The 21,249-nt window shown below is 46.9% G+C and overlaps 2 protein-coding genes across 4 annotated transcripts; both read right to left on the reverse strand.

The window, feature by feature from the left end:
- Positions 1–1,508: 1,508 nt before the first annotated feature.
- atp5po (ATP synthase peripheral stalk subunit OSCP) lies at positions 1,509–6,141 on the reverse strand. Its single transcript, NM_001044412.1, has 7 exons — positions 5,997–6,141; positions 3,932–3,982; positions 3,314–3,424; positions 2,904–3,033; positions 1,984–2,096; positions 1,788–1,874; positions 1,509–1,702 (listed from the first exon to the last, which is right to left on the reverse strand). The coding sequence occupies exons 1-7, from the start codon at positions 6,024–6,026 to the stop codon at positions 1,589–1,591; spliced, it is 636 nt and encodes a 211-aa protein (NP_001037877.1). The 5' UTR covers positions 6,027–6,141; the 3' UTR covers positions 1,509–1,588.
- Positions 6,142–10,229: 4,088 nt separating this feature from the next.
- smim11a (small integral membrane protein 11A) lies at positions 10,230–18,737 on the reverse strand. Of its 3 annotated transcripts, none has more exons than XM_012958008.3 (4): positions 18,632–18,737; positions 13,095–13,271; positions 12,998–13,040; positions 10,230–10,491 (listed from the first exon to the last, which is right to left on the reverse strand). In XM_012958008.3, exons 1-3 carry the CDS (start codon positions 18,650–18,652, stop codon positions 12,999–13,001), a joined length of 240 nt encoding a protein of 79 aa, XP_012813462.2. In that variant the 5' UTR covers positions 18,653–18,737; the 3' UTR covers positions 10,230–10,491; position 12,998. The 3 variants fall into 3 exon arrangements, with proteins under 3 accessions (XP_012813462.2, XP_031752423.1, XP_012813461.2); XM_031896563.1 differs by having other exon boundaries at positions 12,998–13,044; positions 13,081–13,271; XM_012958007.3 differs by having other exon boundaries at positions 12,998–13,271.
- Positions 18,738–21,249: the final 2,512 nt, after the last annotated feature.

Genomic DNA, 21,249 nt, shown 5'->3' on the forward strand with positions numbered 1-21,249 from the left:
GAATTGTTACCTTTGGTGAGAGCGCAGCCTGGGGGCGTCTCTATATCACCCAGTGCCCTTCAATAATATGCTGAGTGAGACAGCCTAGCGGTCTCGTCCTGCTGACATGAAACAACCAATAAATGTGCCCCTTCTCCTCACTGAACTACTGACTGTGCCTGTAGCGACGCCATGTTGCTTCAGGACTGCACCTTTGCACTTAGGAGCATTTTTATGATTGTTTCTGTCACACGAGACACCGGAGAACCATAATATGTTGTGATTTTATCTAAATGGCCTCGCTTTGGGGCAAAGCTGGCAGTTTTTGTGGGGGTCCATTTACTCCACAGATATGGTGGGAGCAGGGGGATAGAAGATCTTCTGCTCTGGTGGGTGAAGAACTACAGTGTTCAGCTAAGCTGGCAGGGGGGATGCTGGGAGATTTAGTTCTGCAAGGCCTGGAGAGCAGAAGGTTCCCTATCCCTGGCTCCTCCTGTAATGCGGTACTGGGGCTCTAACGCCCAACATATCAAGGTTATTCCCTCCCCAGCAATGCGCGAGGTGGGGAATAAACGTTTAGCGACGCGCTGGACCTTGGTGGTTTTTATTCTTTCCTGAAAATTTAATATTTAAGAAGAAATGTATTTTATTACTTCCTTATACACCGAGACATAACTAGAACAATATGGCCGACAGGTTGTGTGTTCTTTTCCACTGAATTGTCAAGCCTCATGTTGCCATGTTTTATATCGCTAATCCTCGCGCCCTCGGAACGTATTCACGTGTCTTACAGTCAATAAAAGCTGAGTGTTGGGACATTCCCAGAGTCTCCTGTTTTGTGTTCTAGGCTCTACCGGTTCGTTTGGCATCTCGGGTTCTGTGCTTGGTTCGGCCCAGTTCATGGAGCACTAAATGCACGTGTCACTTGTGTGCCATTCAGAAGGTTATGGATACATTAAAGGGGAACGCCATCCAAACACAACTTGAGCTTTTTGAAACAGACCGACCTTTTACATGGTGCCGCGGCCTCTACTTGTTCTTTGCCAATGTGGCCCTGGCCTGGGTCGTTAGCCTTGAGGTAAAGTTCCCCACGGCAGTGAGTGCTCAGCTTGGCTTGTACAGATCCCTAACACTGTCACTTTCCCTGCCCAGGCTGCTCAGTAATACTGTATGGGCACTGGTTCCCTATTACCATCATCAGATAACAGAGTTTCTAAATAATGTAGCCCTCCCTAGAATGCCATTTGGAGATAGCCCCATCCCGCAGCTTATTTTCCTGTGGGGGAGTGTAGCCTCCCAGCTGCCTAATTGTTCTGCACCAACATCAGGAATTTCGTTTCGAAGGGTCAAATTTACAGAGCACAGCAACGCTCCCTATAATAGCAAACCTGCAAAAAAAATAAAAAAAAATATATATATATTGCAGGTTTGCTATTATAGGGAGCGTTGCTGTGCTCTGTAAATTTGCTGTGCTCGGTAAATCGGACAGAACTATTGGATAAGTAAGCCTCCAATTAAACGAGACATAATTAGACACAGGGCAATTATTTATTATAGTGATGTGGCGCTGCCGGGAATACAGCGGGTAGAACAGAGCAGTCTCTATCGGTTACACAGTCTCTCTCATGATCTTGGTCAGTTTCTGGATCTTGGCTTTGGTGGACATGTCAATGTATTTGTCTCCCACGCTGACAATCATCCCTCCCAGGATCGTTGCATCAGTCTGCAAATGGAAACAAAGCACTTTACTTAATAAGAACTCACAGAGGGAGAGATACAGTATATATATGAATATATCAATGTCCTACCTTTGTCTCCAGCTTTAATGTCTCCCCCTTTGCCAGGAAGCCGTTGAGAGCAGATTTCAGTTCTGTCAGATTGGCTTCATCCAGGGGCTGCGAGAGAAAGAACGGAAGGTAAATACCTCACTGAATTTCATATGAACAAGATGGTAAAGGGGAAGTCTGCCCCGCGCAGAAGCGAGCATGGGGTACCCCAACTTACTGAGGCGGTAGTGACGGAGCACAGGACTTCCCCCCGGTGCGCGCTCATGATCTTTGCAAATGAAGAGATGACATCAGAGGCCTGACTCAGGCGCCCGTTCTCAGCGAGCAGGTCTGTGGGGAGGAACAATGTCAGACACTCTCTCTGGGAACCCAGGACTAAAGCTCGTTTGGCAAGGTGATGTGCCCACCTAAGGTGGCCAATATTGGGCGAATCTGATCCTTTGGCCGACCATACACTGAAAGATCGCCAAATGAGCATCTTTTTTTTCCCCCCCCCAATGTGCCCACCTTGAGGTGGGTGATACCAGGCTGATTTGAAGCTATGCAGGCCGTCAGGGTATGGGACCATATCAATGGGCTGATGCCATCCTCGACCCAATGGGATTTTTAAACCTGCCTGATAGACATCTGGTTGATTTTTGTCCATATAATCAGTCAGGCAGGCCCCTCAGAGGGCCGCACAGGTAGGCAAAAACATAAGCAGCTTAAATATGCCTGTATATGGCTATACTGTTACAGGGGATCTTCACACTATGCAGTTACCACCCCTAGTGGCAAGACAATGGATTGCAGGGCACCCTGAAAGCAAAGTCATAGACATTCCTGAAACAGTAGTGACTGACATGACTGCAAATATCTTTAAGTTTTTTTACAAGACAGGGGGCCACACCAAATGTGTAATGACAATGAGAGACCTGAAGCATAAACCTCCGGCAGTAGAGGTGGCCACACTCAGTCCAACCCCCATCAGTACTAGATGTGATTTTATTCCCTTGTATTTACAAACAGGCCTACTGATACTGGAGCCATAATCCTGTACTGGAGACATAAATCCTGCCCACTCAGCGGCCCATCTATTGATACTGATGGAACATTGCACAATGCAGCCAAACTTGCTGCCACCCCCCCCATACTCACTGACAAAGTTGACAGTCAGAGGGGAGAGCTTCTCCTTTGCCATAATATCGCCGACAGTCTTCTGTTTGAGGGCGCGTTTAACATGTGGGTTTGTGATGACGCCAGACAACTTGGGATCCTTAATAAGTGCCTGAAATGTATTAAGGAAAAAAAAATAAAGAAATGAGCAGTAAAATCACAATAATTATGGTTTTAACATTCCTATTTACACACCACCTCCTTAGCAAGAGATTAATTTAATGCTGTCGGTAGCAGTCTGATATTTCCATGGCACATTCTTCTGATCTGAATGTCTTCTGAGCAGCAGGATAAAGACTGCATGGGGGGGGGGGGATACCCTAAAGGGGAATTTGCTGCCAGTATAACACTGAACCCCCATAGAGCTGAACCCCAGAGCTGCTCTCACTCACCGATATTCTGGTCAGTTCCTTCTCCACCTGGTCCAGCTTCTTCTGCTTTGTAGCAGCGGAATACAGTGCAGTGGCATAGCGACCCTCCAGGCCATACACCTGAATAGGGGGCTGAATAGAGACACATAACAGCGACATTCTGAGTATCCATCTGTATTACTGCACCACTTGTGTGAATCCCAAACCCACCCGTCATGAACAAACCAAACCCCAGGCAGAACACTAAGAGAATACATATATTCCTTTGTTATCATCACTATAAACCAAGGCACACCCAGCCCAACTTCTACAGTGTATCAGCGAGAAGGGGAACTAGCACACAATCCAGCAAGGCCTACTGACTGGGATTATATGAAATAGGGGTGTATATAACCCCTTGAATAACTGGGAGTTTGTTTTATATTAAAGAAGGCGCGTGTATAAGATTTATATACCCCCATGTCCTTCATGATGAATATGTGCTTCCCGTCTGTATCCCCAGATATTAGCAATGCTGTTTCTATATATATGAAGCCCCCTCCATTCCCAGAAGATGGCTGGGGACATTGCTCAGCAGCAAGAGAGCCAAAAGCTGCAGATCCAAGCTAATATAACATAAGTAATACACGTCAGACTAACCTTGACCAGCTTGGAAATTGGCCGGACAGCACTGGTGCTGAAGGAACGAACCTAAAACCCAGAAGGAAAAGGGACTCATTAATAAGAGACTAATAAGAAAATATATAGGAAAGAAAATAAATACCTTGCAGTCTCCTATAATGTTTGCTTTGTATCTTCCTTAGCTGTTATTACTAGACATTGGCTATTGTTTGGGGTCAGGCTAAAGCCCACCCCCCAGCTGAGGTAGAAATGCAGCTTATAGGGTGACCCTTTACCCGACTCCGCTCCCCCATGTTCCCCAGAACAAGTGCTTCATCCCTACATTTAATCCCATGTACATGGTCTGCCTGGGGATATAATGGCTGGATAGGCAACCTTCTATAGAGGGGCTTGGAGCACCCACAACTGCTTTGTCTCCCTAGAATTACTATATAGATACATTTCTATATTGAGTTTTAAAGGCCATCAACACCCAAACAAATCTCTTTCGCTAAGAATCCATGTATGGGAAGGTTCTCCCTAGGGCTGAATGTGCTGCCGTTACACTGGGGGTGAGCCAACTGCAAGGTCACACACTGGCCCAATGGGACTGTGTATAAATACCAGATAACAGTTACTCTAAAGCCTGTAAGGAGTCTGGGGAGCACAATGGCAATTATCAGCCTAGTCTTATAGCCGATATATATGTGGCCTCCTGTCAGGGATGTGCCCCCCCCCCCCCCCTCTCTATAATGGCAGCCATACAGGCCCTGCTCTACAGGAGGTGCCCCCCCTCTCTATAATGGCAGCCATACAAGCCCTGCTCTACAGGAGGTGCCCCCCCTCTCTATAATGGCAGCCATACAAGCCCTACTCTACAGGAGGTGCCCCCCCCTCTCTATAATGGCAGCCATACAAGCCCTGCTCTACAGGAGGTGCCCCTGATCTCTATAATGGCAGCCATACAAGCCCTACTCTACAGGAGGTGCCCCCCCTCTCTATAATGGCAGCCATACAAGCCCTACTCTACAGGAGGTGCCCCTGATCTCTATAATGGCAGCCATACAGGCCCTACTCTACAGGAGGTGCCCCTGATCTCTATAATGGCAGCCATACAGGCCCTACTCTACAGGAGGTGTCCCTGATCTCTATAATGGCAGCCATACAGGCCCTACTCTACAGGAGGTGCCCCTGATCTCTATAATGGCAGCCATACAGGCCCTGCTCTACAGGAGGTGCCCCCCCTCTCTATAATGGCAGCCATACAGGCCCTACTCTACAGGAGGTGCCCCCCCTCTCTATAATGGCAGCCATACAGGCCCTACTCTACAGGAGGTGCCCCCCCTCTCTATAATGGCAGCCATACAAGCCCTGCTCTACAGGAGGTGTCCCCTGATCTCTAGAGGTGACCCAGGCACTGGCCCCATACACATCTACCTGTGACCTTCATCCCTGTAACTGGGCAGCTGCCCTTCATGAAACCTAGAATGCCCCCCGTCACCCTACTGGGACACCTGCACATAAGGGTAGTAGTTTATACAGGGAGGGGGGCACTGGTGGTACTCACTACAGCAGCACTACTCCCAGCATACCCAGAGGGGCAGCAGGACATACCCCATAGGGCTGCACTTTGGGGAAAAAACTTACATTAGAGTAAGTGGCTGAGACCCTTAAGGGCAGGTAGAATAGAGGACAGTCAGTGCTGTAAGGGCAAAAGCTGCCCCAGAGGCTCATGGGAAGGACACATCTCAGTCATTATTCGGACATACGCCCCGCAGCTCCTGGTTCAAAGGCTCAGGGGACTCAGTCCAACAGCCCAGACCTGCCTCTAGGTGTCCCCATTCTCTATTAAATCAATATAATCAGGAAATCCACGACTCTGCCCCCTAGTGGCCGGTCTATGGAAGGTACCACTGAGTGTGGGGGTGACAGCCGGGCCGGATATGCCCCAGTAGCCCATGCTTCTGTCAGGCTGCACCAACCCGGTCCCCAAAAAAGAACAAAATGCCCAACACCCCCCGCTGCTCCCCCCTATGCGGGATATACAAAAGCCCACATGCCAGCCGCTTACTAAGAGCTTTCTGACCCCTCACGCCGGTTTTACCTTCACTGAGAAGCTCCCTAACGCTGCCATATTCTCCTCCGGCCGCTGCACTAGGTCAAAGCGAGCGCCTCCCACTCTACAGGTCACGTCTTACGTTAAGTACGCAGCGCACTGGTGGAAATGACCCCTGCTAGCCTCAGTGCGCAGGCGCCAATTGTATGGAACGCACTGTCCTCTGGGTAATGGGAACAGTGTGCGCCTGCGCTTGCTAAGGAGGCCGGGTTTGTTTGCGCATGCGCAGTATCTTATGTGGCGAATTTACACATTTCAGAAATCATTTTTCAGGGAAAGTTTGAATGACTCTGACAAATTGCATAGCCGCTGACGGTTGCCAATGTATTATGCGCCCCATATCAGTAAATCAATCCCTAACCATGTAGCCTGGGTTGAAAACACACTGGGCTTGGACGCATTGTGCTAGATGACCTTGACTAAGTTTCACAATACTTTGTAAAAAATAAAATAAAAAAATGTGCAGTACATGTACAATGTGGCCAATGGCTGTGTGGGGAATATGCATTGGTGCTGCCATAGAAAGGACATCATTCCTTTCTGTACTTTACCAAATAAAGGGTTCTTTATAGAGATGCCTTGGGAGGAGCCCAGCTGTCTCCAGTGTGAATTAATGACCCCAACTGTGTTCAGATTAAAAGGGAGACCCTAAATATCCAAGGCCCAGGGGTGCTGCTGCTGCCATCAGGCAACTTGAAAAACTTCAGGTAGCGGCACCCCAAAAGTTACTGGGGTGGCAAAAAGCTGCTCCCATTAACTGTAAGAGCCAAAAATGTGTTTTTTAAATTAGAATTTCTACTCTCTGCACTCTCTGCCCCCCTTGACCCGCTCTGGCACTAAAAAAGTAAGCGGGGAGCAGCGTCGGCTAGGCCACCTCAGGGTGGCACGGAGTCCTGACTCGTCCCTGCCAAGGCTTGCCTTCTCCTGTGGTGGAAATCACTTATTAAAGTAAAAGACCCTGTAGCGCCTTAAAATATCAGCACATTTTTCATTTTTGGCTTTTGAATGTGGCGTTGTAATAACTTACAGGCGTATACTCTGCGTGTGCTGCTATTGTGCCATAGTGTGTAAATATTATAGGGTCTTTGAGCTTCTCCAGGGCAGAGGGGCTGTGGTTGGACATGTCATTATGTGAGAGTCCTGTCTGGATTTCTTAATCATTAAAAAAAGACAAATGGAGCCATTTTAATTTGCACAGGCTGGTTGGGAGGAAGTGATGTCATTTGCTCTCTGAGAGTGAGCAGGGAAGAGTAAGTAAACCTGAGGAGCAATTTTAATCTGTACTCCAAACTGTCTAGTCAGGGGGAAGCAGTGTAATCTGTCTGGAAGACTGGGGAAAAAACTTAGTTTGTTCGCCATACTTCCTGGTCAAAAGTAATGTAATCTTGGTTTGGAAGTAACAGGTGAATGGAGACCAGGAGAAGCAATTTAAATTGGGGTCTGTAGTTGAACAACAACTTGAGGCTTGCAGGTGTGACACTGGATTTAAATAGGGGTTTTCATCTAACTTTCCTGCATTCCAGGCCTCTTATTTTCCTAATGCCAGCCCTGCTTGCTCATACAACTAAATATGCTGGCACTTGTGATCTGTTTCATGTGTGCGCACAGCAGTAACTCTGCCTTTATAGTAATGGTGAGGCTTGGGCTGGGATTTGGTTGCACTGCTGCAATTAGACTCAGAGTCAAATTGCAAAAAATATACTTTCCCAGCAATGTTTGTATTTATACTTATGAGTAGGAGCTGCCATTTACTTTTTCCTAGGCTATAGTTCCCAGTGTACATTTAAAAAACGCTTGCTTTTTTTTTAGCATTGGAACAGGTTGAGTGGGGGCCACATCGCTAATGCAGAGACTTGCAGGGCGCTGCTGCCTGAGGTGAGTTTCTTAACTTGCCCCATGGCAGCATTACCCCTGGGTGACTTAAACCCCATTCTCCAAACAGATTGGCCTTACCCTGTCAGTTTCCCTTGGGTTTAGCCCTCTCCATAAGCAGAAGGAGCACCCTAGGCACGGGCTTCTTCTGCCTACCCTTAGCTCCAGCCCTGGGCACTAAGGGATGTGTTTGATTTAGGATATAATTGAAATGTTCACCCCCCCAGATGATTCCTACTATCTTTGCATCCCTATCCCAGCACCAATGATTTGTACATTATTTCTCCACTGTACAGGATCATGTGGAAAATGGATTTGCTTAACAGAACCCGTATACATTCCTCTCCCTGCTCAGCCCCAATCCCCAGCAGCTTCCAAAATGAGACGAGCGAGCCATATGAGACGCAAATATCCATTGGAGACGGACTCTACGTCTTTGGATTTATTGGCATCCTGATTTTGTTAAAGTCGCTGCTGACCATGATAAATATGGTAGAAGACACCCCTAAAGACAATGGCTACACCCTTCCTAAGCACGAGACATTCACCAGCACCAAGGTTCATTATCAGAGCAAGGATACGGTGTTAGATCAGAAGGGGAGCATCATGGTGACACCCCCAAACTCACCTCACTTGTGTCACACACGGAACTTTTTTGTACCCTCACTGACTTTCTTTAATGGGAATAGATATTTCCTACCCTCAAATCTTGCTGAAGATCAGGAAAATGAGCGCCGGTGTCCTTTCTCCAGCCCCGTGGGCAGCACTAAATCTCTGGTTTGATTATTCCTTAAACTCACTATCTTGTTCAGATTTCCATTATTATTATTTTGTTGTTGCTGTTGATGAGAATGTCACACTTAAATTGCTGCACTGTGTCCTTTCTGTTGGAGCCACTCCTCTGAAAAACACTAGATATTTGGTACTGCCATGGAATCATCTTATTTATGTACTCAATGTCCAACTCACTGCTGCACGTACCCAACCTATCTCACTTAACAAATTCGCATTATAAGAATAATCTCGATCAGTTGTTCAATTAAACAATGAGAAGAAAATTGTGGGACTTATTTGATAGGTTCCATGTAAAGGGAGAGCTGGTGTAAGACTTTATAAGAAATAACTGTAAAATAACTGAGCGCTTTTCTGGACACCTTTGTTTTGTTAAGTTACACTAAGATAATGAACTGACACAACAGCGCCACCTGCTGCTTAGTTTGTTTGACAGGTTGCAGTCAGCAGAAAATTAAGTTAGTCAGCAGAGGTCAGTCTTGTGATTTTGCTTAGAACTAAGCAGGGAAATGTCAGATGGCTCTTCTGCTTTTATTTCCGAGTAGATCAACATATTTTTGGTACTGAGCAAAGCCAATTGTTCCATTGCTGTGTTGCTCCTCTGTACTTGATTGCATTTGACAGCTTGCATGTATGTGAGGCCCTATATAGAGAACACCTATCCACTGTGTGCACATTCCAACGGTATTATTGGGTGGGTTCGCATTTGCACCAAAGCCGGCTATGCTGCATCTTTGGGGTGTGTGTATGGGAGTTCTAAGTACTTCTGTGAGGCCTCACATCAAATTGTATATGTTAGCAGTCAGAATGGCTGAAATCACATTAATTGCAGATGTGCAGACTCCAACTTAAAAACTTTGGCTGCTATAAAACATGAACTGGTCACAAGCCTTGGGTCTCTCAGCACCAGCACTTTTCAGATTTCTTCTGTGTTCTGTGGCAGGCACTAAAGCTATAACTACCTTTGAAGAGCGGGAATTAAAGGAGAAGTAAACCCTAAAAATTAATATATGGCTAAAAACACCATATTTTATATACTGGACTTACTGCTCTAGCCTAAAAGCATCTTTATAGTAGTAATGATCCAGGCCTTTAAACTTGTCACAGGAGCTCCCTATCTTGAATTTTGTTAGGAGTGTCACTGACACTGCACATGCTCAGTGTGCTCTGAGCAGCTGTAGGGAAGCTAAGCTTAGGGGTCATCACAAACCATTAGGCAGAAAATCATTGAAACGGATGCTAGAGGGCTGATTTTTAAATTCAATAAGCCTGGTAGCGCGATTGTTATATTCTGCATATACAGAACAGCGGGTGGGTCCCTGAGCTCAGGTAAGTGACAGCAGCATCTTCAGGGGCACAGATCTTCCCTGATGAAGGGCCTTGGTGGCGTTGGGCTGGTACAGAAACATAATGTACAACATTTATGCCCTACTTTATTTAGGCTTTAGTTCTCTTTTATGTCTTTTTTCTGAACTCTATGTACCTGCATGGTGGCGTGTCCCTAAGAAGTGCGGTCACTGGGCTAGAAGTTTGTCATTTAAAATCTCTCCCACACTGACACTCACACGGTCCCTTAGAAAAAGGGACGGCAGAAAAGTCCATAAGGCAGGTGGGCTGGATACCTGAGCCAATCAAAATTCCAAGTGCACCTTTAACCTGACCAGGTTCATTATATTTTATTATTTATATTATTACAAAACAGGAAATATTAAAATGATATAAATATATAATTTAAAAGTCTATCAAAACGCGTATATTTCTTTTATCCATTGCAGCACGTTCCCAGCGACTCGGCACATCCTTGCGTGTATAAGGAATCCTGTCGAGAGGAGAGAGAGAGAGAGTGAGCATCAGTGGGCAGGACTAGAACTCATTCTGCAGCCAATCAGAGAATTAGAATTCTTTAAGTAATACACAATCTGTAAATAATTCAGCAATGCCAACCCCCCCGAGACCAGATAACCCTAACTCTGTACTGTGTTAAATTAACTTTCAGAATGATGTAGTGAGTGCTATTTTGAGACAATTTGCAATTGGTCTTCATTTTTTATTATTTATGATGTTTGAATTGTTTAGCAGCTCTCTGGTTTGGAATTTCTGGAGCTATCTGGTTGCTAGGGTCCAATTTAACCTAGCAACCAGGCATTGGTTTTAAAGAGACAGGGATATGAATAGGAGAGCCTAAATACAAAGATAAATAATAAAAAGTAACAATAGCTATACAATTGTAGCCTCACAGAGCTATTGGTTTTCTACTTCTGTGACCCCAATTTGAAAGCTGGAAAGACACAGATGAAGAAGGCAATTAAACTATATAAATTAAAAAATAAAGATCAATTGAAAAGTTGCTAAGAATAGGCCATTCTATAACACACTAAAAGGTAACCTGAACCACCCCTTTGGTGTTTTGTTCCCACCAATCAAGGATTTTCCCCATATGGCATCACCCCAAGGGCCAAAGCAGACAAAGGACGTTTCTAATTTGACAACAACACCATGTCCCATAAACTAACTCAGTCAGTTATAAGCACTATAATTATGCAATTAATTATCCACTGATACTGTATACGGGGCAATAATCACTAACAGGTTCCATAAGCAGTTTAAAGCCGTCCATACACGTTCAGATTTTGTTCAGATTCTTGTTTGGATATCGGTCTAAAACATGCAGACTGAAACTGTAGGATAAAGCCCTAAAAATAACAAATGGGAGGATGTTCTGAACATGAAATAGCTGGCAGGCACCACTTGGATATTGTCAGATACATCGACGAAATGATTGATAACCATAGTACAAAAATTATCGGGATGATAACTCTGAGCCCACTCTCAGCCCGAAAATCGTACAAAACTAGGTTTGGTACAATTATATCAGTGCGTGTATGGCCGGCTTTACTGTTACTTTCTGCACTTCTGTAATGTAATCACTTAATGAGGGTTCCATGCCCACGGGAAGTATCCACGCGTCCATAGTGTAATCCAGTGCTGTCCAACTTCTACGGTGCCGAGGGCCGGAATTTCTCTAGCATACATGGTGGAGGGCCGCTAATGGAAGCCAGTTTTGACCACTCCCCTTTTTGAAACCACACCCACTTCAAACCACACCTATTTTATCACAATGGTGGTAGCACAGCAAAATCCCAAATGCTTGGTCCTTACTGTGGGGATATCAACCATCATTCATATGTGAAAGAATTGTCATATTAAGATATACATATATAATTCCATATGCCTCCTCCTCCCCTGTGGATAGCAGAGCAACCCCCAGTACATAATTACACACCTTAGGGACCATCCAACTGCTAACAAACTCCCACAAAAAACCCCTGCCAGGTTCACCTCCCACAAGCAGCATAGGGCAAGCAGAGTATGGCACACACAGGCAGCACTCTGCCTGTCCTATGCTGTCTGTGTGTGCCATACTCTGCCTGCCCTACCCTGCCTGTGTGTGCCATACTCTGCCTTCCCTATGCTGCCTCTGTGTGTCATACTCTGCCTGCCCTACCCTGCCTGTGTGTGCCATACTCTGCCTTCCCTATGCTGCCTCTGTGTGTCATACTCTGCCTGCCCTACCCTGCCTGTGTGTGCCATACTCTGCCTTCCCTATGCTGCCTCTGTGTGTCATACTCTGCCTGCCCTACCCTGCCTGTGTGTGCCATACTCTGCCTGTCCTACCCTGACTGTGTGTGCCATACTCTGCCTGCCCTACCCTGACTGTGTGTGCCATACTCTGCCTGCACTACCCTTCCTGTGTGTGCCATACCCTCTCTGACATATGCTGCCTGTGTGTGCCAAATTCTACCTGCCCTATGCTGGCTGTATGTGCCATACTCTGCCTACAGTACCTATGTCTGAGGTGTGAAGAAGTGAACAATGGGAGTGATTACAGCCTGAGCCTGAGGTGTGAACACTGCAGGGGGGAACAATGCAGAGATTAAAAGGTGTGAACAGTACAGGGGATTACATATTTAAACAATACAGCCTGATTACAGCCTGAATCTGAGGTGAGAACCATGCAGGGGGCCAGTTAATCTCAGTACTGATACCATTTAAAGCTTACTCAAAGGTAAGCCATCAAAGCAGCCAGACAGGTGGGGGGCCACACAGAGGGGGGTCGCGGGCCGCCAGTTGGACAGCACTGGTGTAATCCATAGGCAGAAGGCTTCCCATGAGAAGTAGCTACACTCAGTACAACACACACAGTCCCTGTCTATTCAGTTTCTGAATCTGAGTATGTATGGAATATCATTCTCCTTCAAATAAATGCCGGCCAATAGAGCCACTGCATGACAATGGCCAAAACATGAAAAGGCCATGGCCAATACCTTAGTCATCTTTCTTGTCCATTTCGTCTTTCTCGTCCATTTCCTCTTTCTCATCCATTTCCTCTCCTTCATCCATTTCCTCCCCATCATCCATTTCCTCTCCTTCATCCATTTCCTCTTTCTCAGCTTTCCTTCTTAGTCTCGCTTCCCGCTCCAGCTTTAACCTTGCTTCAATCTTCTTGCTCTGATAGATCTTAACCCCAGCGAATGCCAGGCATAGCAGGATGGTTTTAGCTGCTAGAATGTACAGGAGCAGCGGAAAGTTCTCCAACACCTGCAAGCAGAATGAAAATGGAATTGTCATCTCCTTATGCTACAATCTGGGGGTTGTGACTGTATGAGGCGGGACCTACACATTGGCTTTCTCGGTGTCGGGTACAGATGCAACAAAAGGGTAACAGTGAAACTGGAAACAATGTTATGGTTAGCGTCACTGTGCACTTCTCATTCCCTATCCAATCAGAGCTCTTCTCTCCATACAGAATGACTGATTCTCAGCAACTTTTTAATTGGTCTTCATTTTTTATTTCTTAAGGTTTTCGAATTACTTTTCTTTTTCTTTTAACTCTTTCCATCTTTCAAAAGTGGGTCTGACCCCAGCAGCCAAATTTTTGCTACAGTTTTACTGTTATTGCTACTTTTTATTACTTATATTCCTATTCAGTCCCTCTCCTATTTATATTCCAGGCTCTCATTTAAACCACTGCCTGGTTGCTAGGGTAGTTTGGACCCTAGCAACAGATACATGCTGAAACTCCAATCTGAAAAGCTGCTAAACAAAAAGCTAAATCATTCAAAAGCCACGGGAAATAAAAACTGAAGGCCAGTTGCAAATTGTCTTGGAATATCAATATCAACCTTGTTAGCAGGGTTACCAGGTTGGTGTTTTTTCTGCCAAATTGGGTTTTGGATCCTTGGCGGGTTTGTACTTTGAAAACTAACCAACTCTTTTGAACTTGGCATGCATCTCCCAGTGCATGTTGGGTAGTGTAGTTTATATGTAACAATAAGCCTACAGCCATGGTATGTTTGTGAAGATTTTCAGTCATCCAGGTCATGGTATATCTGTAGTAATAAGCCAAATCAACTGGACTTAGTGCTGGGCGGTATGACCAAAAATTAATATCACGGTATTTTTTTTATTATATCGGTATCACAGTATTTGACGGTATTTTTTTTTCCCCATGCATGATTAGGTGACCACCCCAAACACCCCCCCCCAACCCCAAACACCCCCCCATCCAACCCCAAACACCCCCCCATCCCCTTCACATAAATATAACTTACTGGCCAGGCAGCTGCAGGCACCCCCGACAGCTCACAGAGCCTCCTGGCAATTTTTCTTACTATTTCCGGGTTGCGCGCGTGACGTCAGCGCGCACAACCCGGAAATAGTAAGAAAAATTGCCAGGAGGCGCCCACACCGGTATGCCAAAAATTTTTATCATTTTTTTTTAAAAAAACGGTGTTCGGTAAATACCGGTATACCGCCCAGCACTAACTGGACTTGCTGTGTTTTTCTTGAAGATGTTTCTCAATTCAGAAAAATCCATTCCAGTCGGATGACTAAAGACTACAGCTATACAGCCAAGGTAAATATAAACTACATTACCCAGCATGCAATGGGACAGGTGTAGAAAGAAGCTCCCTTTTCTACTCTGCTGCTTCCTGCTCTTTCTGGTATGAGATTGTACTATTACTTTGTATATGTGGGGGCTGCCATTTGTTACTTTCTGCAGCTAATCCGTAAACGGTCAGGATCTCTTGGGGTTTCTGAAAGTTGTAGTTATATAATATATATATATTATATAACTACAACTTTAAGAAACCCCAAGAGATCCTGACAGTTGATGGATGGATATATATACACAGGGCCGCCATCAGGGGGGCACAGGGGGTACAGCCGTCCCGGGCCCGGACGATTTTAACTTTAAAAGGGGGCCCGGCGCTGCTACAGTTTTCTTAGCTCGGGCCCCCTTTAATCTGTTCCGGGCCCTGTCGTTGGTGGTCAGCGGGCGATCCTATTGGTCGCGCCCCGTGCGTACATGCACGTCAGTACGCACGGGCGCAACCTTATAAAAGGGCCTGGCGTCGTTCGGCACTCAGAAATGCAGTGCTGTTGGGAACGAAGGACCTCGCCGGAGGAGCCGTTGTCGAGGAGCCGTCACCGGAGGATTGTGCTGTGCTGGCTACCAATGTACTAGGGGGGTTTGCTGACTACCAATGTACTAGGGGGGTTTGCTGACTACCAATGTATTACGGGGGGCCCTGCTGGCTACCAATGTACTAGGGGGGGTTTGCTGGCTACCAATGTACTGGGGGGGCACTGCTGGCTACCAATGTATTAGGGGGGGCACTGCTGGCTACCAATGTATTAGGGGGGCCCTGCTGGCTACCAATGTACTGGGGGGGCCCTGCTGGCTACCAATGTACTGGGGGGGCCCTGCTGGCTACCAATGTACTAGGGGGGGCACTGCTGGCTACCAATGTACTAGGGGGGGCCCTGCTGGCTACCAATGTACTAGGGGGGGCACTGCTGGCTACCAATGTACTAGGGGGGGCCCTGCTGGCTACCAATGTACTAGGGGGGCCCTGCTGGCTACCAATGTACTAGGGGGGGCCCTGCTGGCTACCAATGTACTAGGGGGGGCACTGCTGGCTACCAATGTACTAGGGGGGGCCCTGCTGGCTACCAATGTACTAGGGGGGCCCTGCTGGCTACCAATGTACTAGGGGGGGCCCTGCTGGCTACCAATGTACTGGGGGGGCCCTGCTGGCTACCAATGTACTAGGGGGGGCACTGCTGGCTACCAATGTACTAGGGGGGCACTGCTGGCTACCAATGTACTAGGGGGGGCACTGCTGGCTACCAATGTACTAGGGGGGGGCACTGCTGGCTACCAATGTACTAGGGGGGGGCACTGCTGGCTACCAATGTACTAGGGGGGGCACTGCTGGCTACCAATGTACTAGGGGGGCACTGCTGGCTACCAATGTACTAGGGGGGGCACTGCTGGCTACCAATGTACTAGGGGGGGGCACTGCTGGCTACCAATGTACTAGGGGGGGGCACTGCTGGCTACCAATGTACTAGGGGGGCCCTGCTGGCTACCAATGTACTGGGGGGGGCACTGCTGGCTACCAATGTACTAGGGGGGGGCACTGCTGGCTACCAATGTACTAGGGGGGGGCACTGCTGGCTACCAATGTACTAGGGGGGGCACTGCTGGCTACCAATGTACTAGGGGGGCACTGCTGGCTACCAATGTACTAGGGGGGGCACTGCTGGCTACCAATGTACTAGGGGGGGGCACTGCTGGCTACCAATGTACTAGGGGGGGCACTGCTGGCTACCAATGTACTAGGGGGGCCCTGCTGGCTACCAATGTACTGGGGGGGCCCTGCTGGCTACCAATGTACTGGGGGGGCCCTGCTGGCTACCAATGTACTGGGGGGGCCCTGCTGGCTACCAATGTACTGGGGGGGCCCTGCTGGCTACCAATGTACTGGGGGGGCCCTGCTGGCTACCAATGTACTAGGGGGGGCCCTGCTGGCTACCAATGTACTAGGGGGGGCCCTGCTGCCTACCAATGTCTCATATCTGTGAGTCCTTTGTATTTGTGGGAGGGGGGCCCAGAATTTTTTTTTGTGAGGGGCCCCGTGATTTCTGATGGCGGCCCTGTATATATATATATATATATATATATATATATATATAGCAAGACAATGAGCCGCACACGCAGGGACTTTTTTAGAAAACAAAAAATTTCTTTAATGAAAACGATCCAACGTTTCGAGCACCAACTGTGCTCTTCCTCAGGGACAAAAAGTTTGGTTTGTCCCTGAGGAAGAGCACAGTTGGTGCTCGAAACGTTGGATCGTTTTCATTAAAGAAATTTTTTGTTTTCTAAAAAAGTCCCTGCGTGTGCGGCTCATTGTCTTGCTATATACATGGTTTTTGCAAGCACCTGGGGCATTTGATTACTATTAGGGTGTGCTCTGTTCTTTTCTGTATATATATATATATATATATATATATATATATATATATATATATATATACATATATATATATATACACATATATATATATACACATATATATACACACAAGGAAGAGTGGAGCACACCCTATAAAAGTTCAAATGCTCTGGGTGCTGGCTAAAATGAGGCAATATATGGACAGAGAGCCGCACACACAAGGACTTAACGATAAAGTGAAAACAAATTTTATTCAAAAAAAATCCAACGTTTCGAGTACTGACTGTACTCGAAACGTTGGATTTTTTTTTGAATAAAATTTTTTTTCACTTTATCGTTAAAGGTCCCCATACACTATAAGATCTGCTCGCTTGGCGATGTCGCCAAGCGAGCGGATCTTTACCCGATATCCCCACCTACGGGTGGGCAATATCGGGTAGCAAGTTGCTTTAAAAAAAATAATCCGATCGTTTGGCCCTGGGGCCAAACGATCGGATTACATTTGCGGCCATGGGCAGTCGGTTCGGGGACCGCATCAACGAGCCAATGCGGCCCCCGATCCAACTGGATTTTCTAACCTGGCCAATCGATATCTGGCCAATTTCACGGGCCGATTAGATGCCGAATCGGTCCAAGGGACCAATATCGGCAGCTTCTATCGCCTTAAGTCCTTGTGTGTGCGGCTCTCTGTCCATATATATATATATATATATATATATATATATATATATATATATATATATATATATATATATATATATATATATATATATATATATATAGTTCAAAAAAGATGCAGCACACAGGTTATTTGCAAAAAGGTGTATTAAAAAGAATCACATCACATATGCGACGTTTCGGACACAATACATGCCCTTTATCAAGCCTGTAACAGGCTTGATAAAGGGCATGTATTGTGTCCGAAACGTCGCATATGTGATGTGATTCTTTTTAATACACCTTTTTGCAAATAACCTGTGTGCTGCATCTTTTTTGAACTTTCTATTTTGGAGGGGCGAGACGGCGCCCTTAAGTTGCGGAGCACCAGGGTCTACGCTATGGATGAGTGCGGTGACAGTCTTGTTTAAGGTACATATATATATATATATATATATATATATATAGATACATATATATATAATCTGGAGTTGCAATATTCTAAATCATTTCTGCTGTGAGATACCTCCCACCATATGCTTTCTTTTATTTTTTAGATGTTTTTTGACTGACAGCCCTAAAGTTTCTCAAGCAGCCATTACAAGGCAGCAATGTGAGGCGGTAGCCCCTCCCCCTCAGTCACTCAGTGCTTTGCTGAGAAGCTATAGGCTGCCCCAATAGTTACGTCCCTGCAGTAAGGGAAGCCTTTCCCTATGGCTGACAGAACCTTTTGGCAGATACGCAGTAAGGGCAGTAATAGCTCGCTGTACTAACGCCATTCATTTCTCCTTCCCCTTCCTCTTTGGCTTAAGGCCATTCTGCCATGTGTGCGCTTCACACTGAATGTGCTTTTGCGGGGGAGGGCTCATACTGACGGGGGGGGTCGGGGGGAATTGACAGTTCTAGCACTGCACCAATATCACTTCCCACAGTGCCCCTACATGAACCATTATTCCCCGGCACACAGCATCACCCCATGACCCGTTTCCTACTCACCTTCCAATTAACCTCCGGCATCTCGTCACTCTCTCAGCCAGCGGCCCCCACAGCCGGTTAATACAACTGGCGGGGCGGGCCTTCCGTTGCTAGGATTTGGCGATGGAATAGAATTCAACCAATAGACAAGCGCAGCACAAACTTATCACCCAATCAGACTTTCGGGGCGGTCCTTTCAAAGCTGTTTTGAAGGTGTGGGTTTTTTTTTTAGTAGTTTCAGGGATCTTGGAGGATTGACAGGCGCAGTTGATGCTACACAAGTGCAACTAACGGGGGGAGGATAAACAAAAAAGTTGCATTCCAAAAATTGGGATCCATTATTTTCCCTTCTGGACAATTGTTTTGATATTGCGAAAGGCTTTGTGGCCAGTTCCTCTGATACAGCACAAGGGATCCTGCCCAATAGGGCAATCTTTCACAAAAAAATACATTGCTTGATGTTCCTCAGGGTCCCTGCAGGGCCTGGCCATTGCAAACAAGCGGGCCTTAATGTGTATGGCCACCTTAACCCATAGTAACCAATAACATAACGCATTTATAGGTCGCCCTTCTGAAAGGAAGCCTTTGATTGGTTGTTATGGGAAGCAAGGAGCTTCCCATAATGGAGTTAACTTTCTATCATTTATTGCATTAACTCCAGTGAGTGCCTGTCACACAGAGCTTGCAATCCATTCGGATTATACACAGACACTGGCAGTGTTCCCCTGATATTACAGTACATAGCAGCCTCTCAGCAGTGTTGGCCTGAGGCCTATTCTACATATAGATTTCTGGCACAGATTTCCTATTAAAATCTGCTCAGGTAAAATCCATTCCTTACAGACTGATCTGCTGTTCTGCACCTGTTATGTATCTTGTGTGTTTTATATATATAGGGAGATCCTCGCCCAGTCAGAGACAGCAGTTGGCAGTGACACTCCCGGGGGCACATGTCTGGGGTCAGTTTACATGGGACAGCTGGCCGACAAACAGAACAGTTTGGGACCCCAACAGGTGTTACGTTATAGTGTGCCTCCATCCCTAGCCTGCAGGGATAACTTTACTTAGGGACCCATTCATTAAACCGGGCCAATTTTGGAAATTCATTCAAGCTTCGGTATCGTGACTATCTTGGCCGGGTTGGAGCTGCAGAGTGCCATTGAGCCCTATGGGAGACTTTCCTTGGGCCAGGTTGGAGCTGCAGAGTGCCATTGAGTCCTATGGGAGGCTTTCCTTGGGCCGGGTTGGAGCTGCAGGGTGCCATTGAGCCCTATGGGAGACTTTCCTTGGGCCGGGTTGGAGCTGCAGAGTGCCATTGAGCCCTATGGGAGACTTTCCTTGGGCCGGGTTGGAGCTGCAGAGTGCCATTGAGCCCTATGGGAGACTTTCCTTGGGCCGGGTTGGAGCTGCAGAGTGCCATTGAGCCCTATGGGAGACTTTCCTTGGGCCGGGTTGGAGCTGCAGAGTGCCATTGAGCCCTATGGGAAACTTTCCTTGGGCTGGGTTGGAGCTGCAGAGTGCCATTGAGCCCTATGGGAGACTTTCCTTGGGCCGGGTTGGAGCTGCAGAGTGCCATTGAGCCCTATGGGAGACTTTCCTTGGGCCGGGTTGGAGCTGCAGAGTGCCATTGAGCCCTATGGGAGACTTTCCTTGGGCCGGGTTGGAGCTGCAGAGTGCCATTGAGCCCTATGGGAGACTTTCCTTGGGCCAGGTTGGAGCTGCAGAGTGCCATTGAGCCCTATGGGAGGCTTTCCTTGGGCCAGGTTGGAGCTGCAGAGTGCCATTGAGCCCTATGGGAGACTTTCCTTGGGCCGGGTTGGAGCTGCAGGGTGCCATTGAGCCCTATGGGAGACTTTCCTTGGGCCGGGTTGGAGCTGCAGAGTGCCATTGAGCCCTATGGGAGACTTTCCTTGGGCCAGGTTGGAGCTGCAGAGTGCCATTGAGCCCTATGGGAGACTTTCCTTGGGCCGGGTTGGAGCTGCAGAGTGCCATTGAGCCCTATGGGAGACTTTCCTTGGGCCGGGTTGGAGCTGCAGAGTGCCATTGAGCCCTATGGGAGACTTTCCTTGGGCCGGGTTGGAGCTGCAGAGTGCCATTGAGCCCTATGGCTTCCAAAATCATACATTGAAGGTTTCAAAGTCAGAAAGGTTTTCGCGCCGTTTACGAACGTTCGGGTCCGAATATTCGTGACTTTCAGAATGCAACCACAATATTTTTGTACGACCGATAAAATAATTTTCATGACATTTTTGAACATCAGAAATGATCGTGGTTACTCCGAATTTTTTGCACATTGTGAGTTTAACCACAAAGAAATTGTGGTTTAATGAATGGGCTCCTTAATGTCTCCCCTGAATTGTTCTGATTGCAACATGATAAAAGCTAGAAACACACATACTCTATAAGGCTTGGGCTTTCCTTCTCTGTGCTTCAGGGAGTTAACCTCTCTGTTCCTACTGTGAGCCGTCTGTGCTGCAGGAAGCCCCCCGTCTGTGCTGCAGGGAGCCCCCCGTCTGTGCCGCAGGGAGCCCCATTCTCTTTGCCAGTGACTTTGCAACATGTGATTAGGGCGTCTGTTTACTAAACAGAGCTTAAATTATGTGCATAAATTATAGACAAAATTATCTGCAAATATGTTC

Source organism: Xenopus tropicalis, chromosome 2, assembly GCF_000004195.4.
Source record: "Xenopus tropicalis strain Nigerian chromosome 2, UCB_Xtro_10.0, whole genome shotgun sequence".
Taxonomy (NCBI): domain Eukaryota; kingdom Metazoa; phylum Chordata; class Amphibia; order Anura; family Pipidae; genus Xenopus; species Xenopus tropicalis.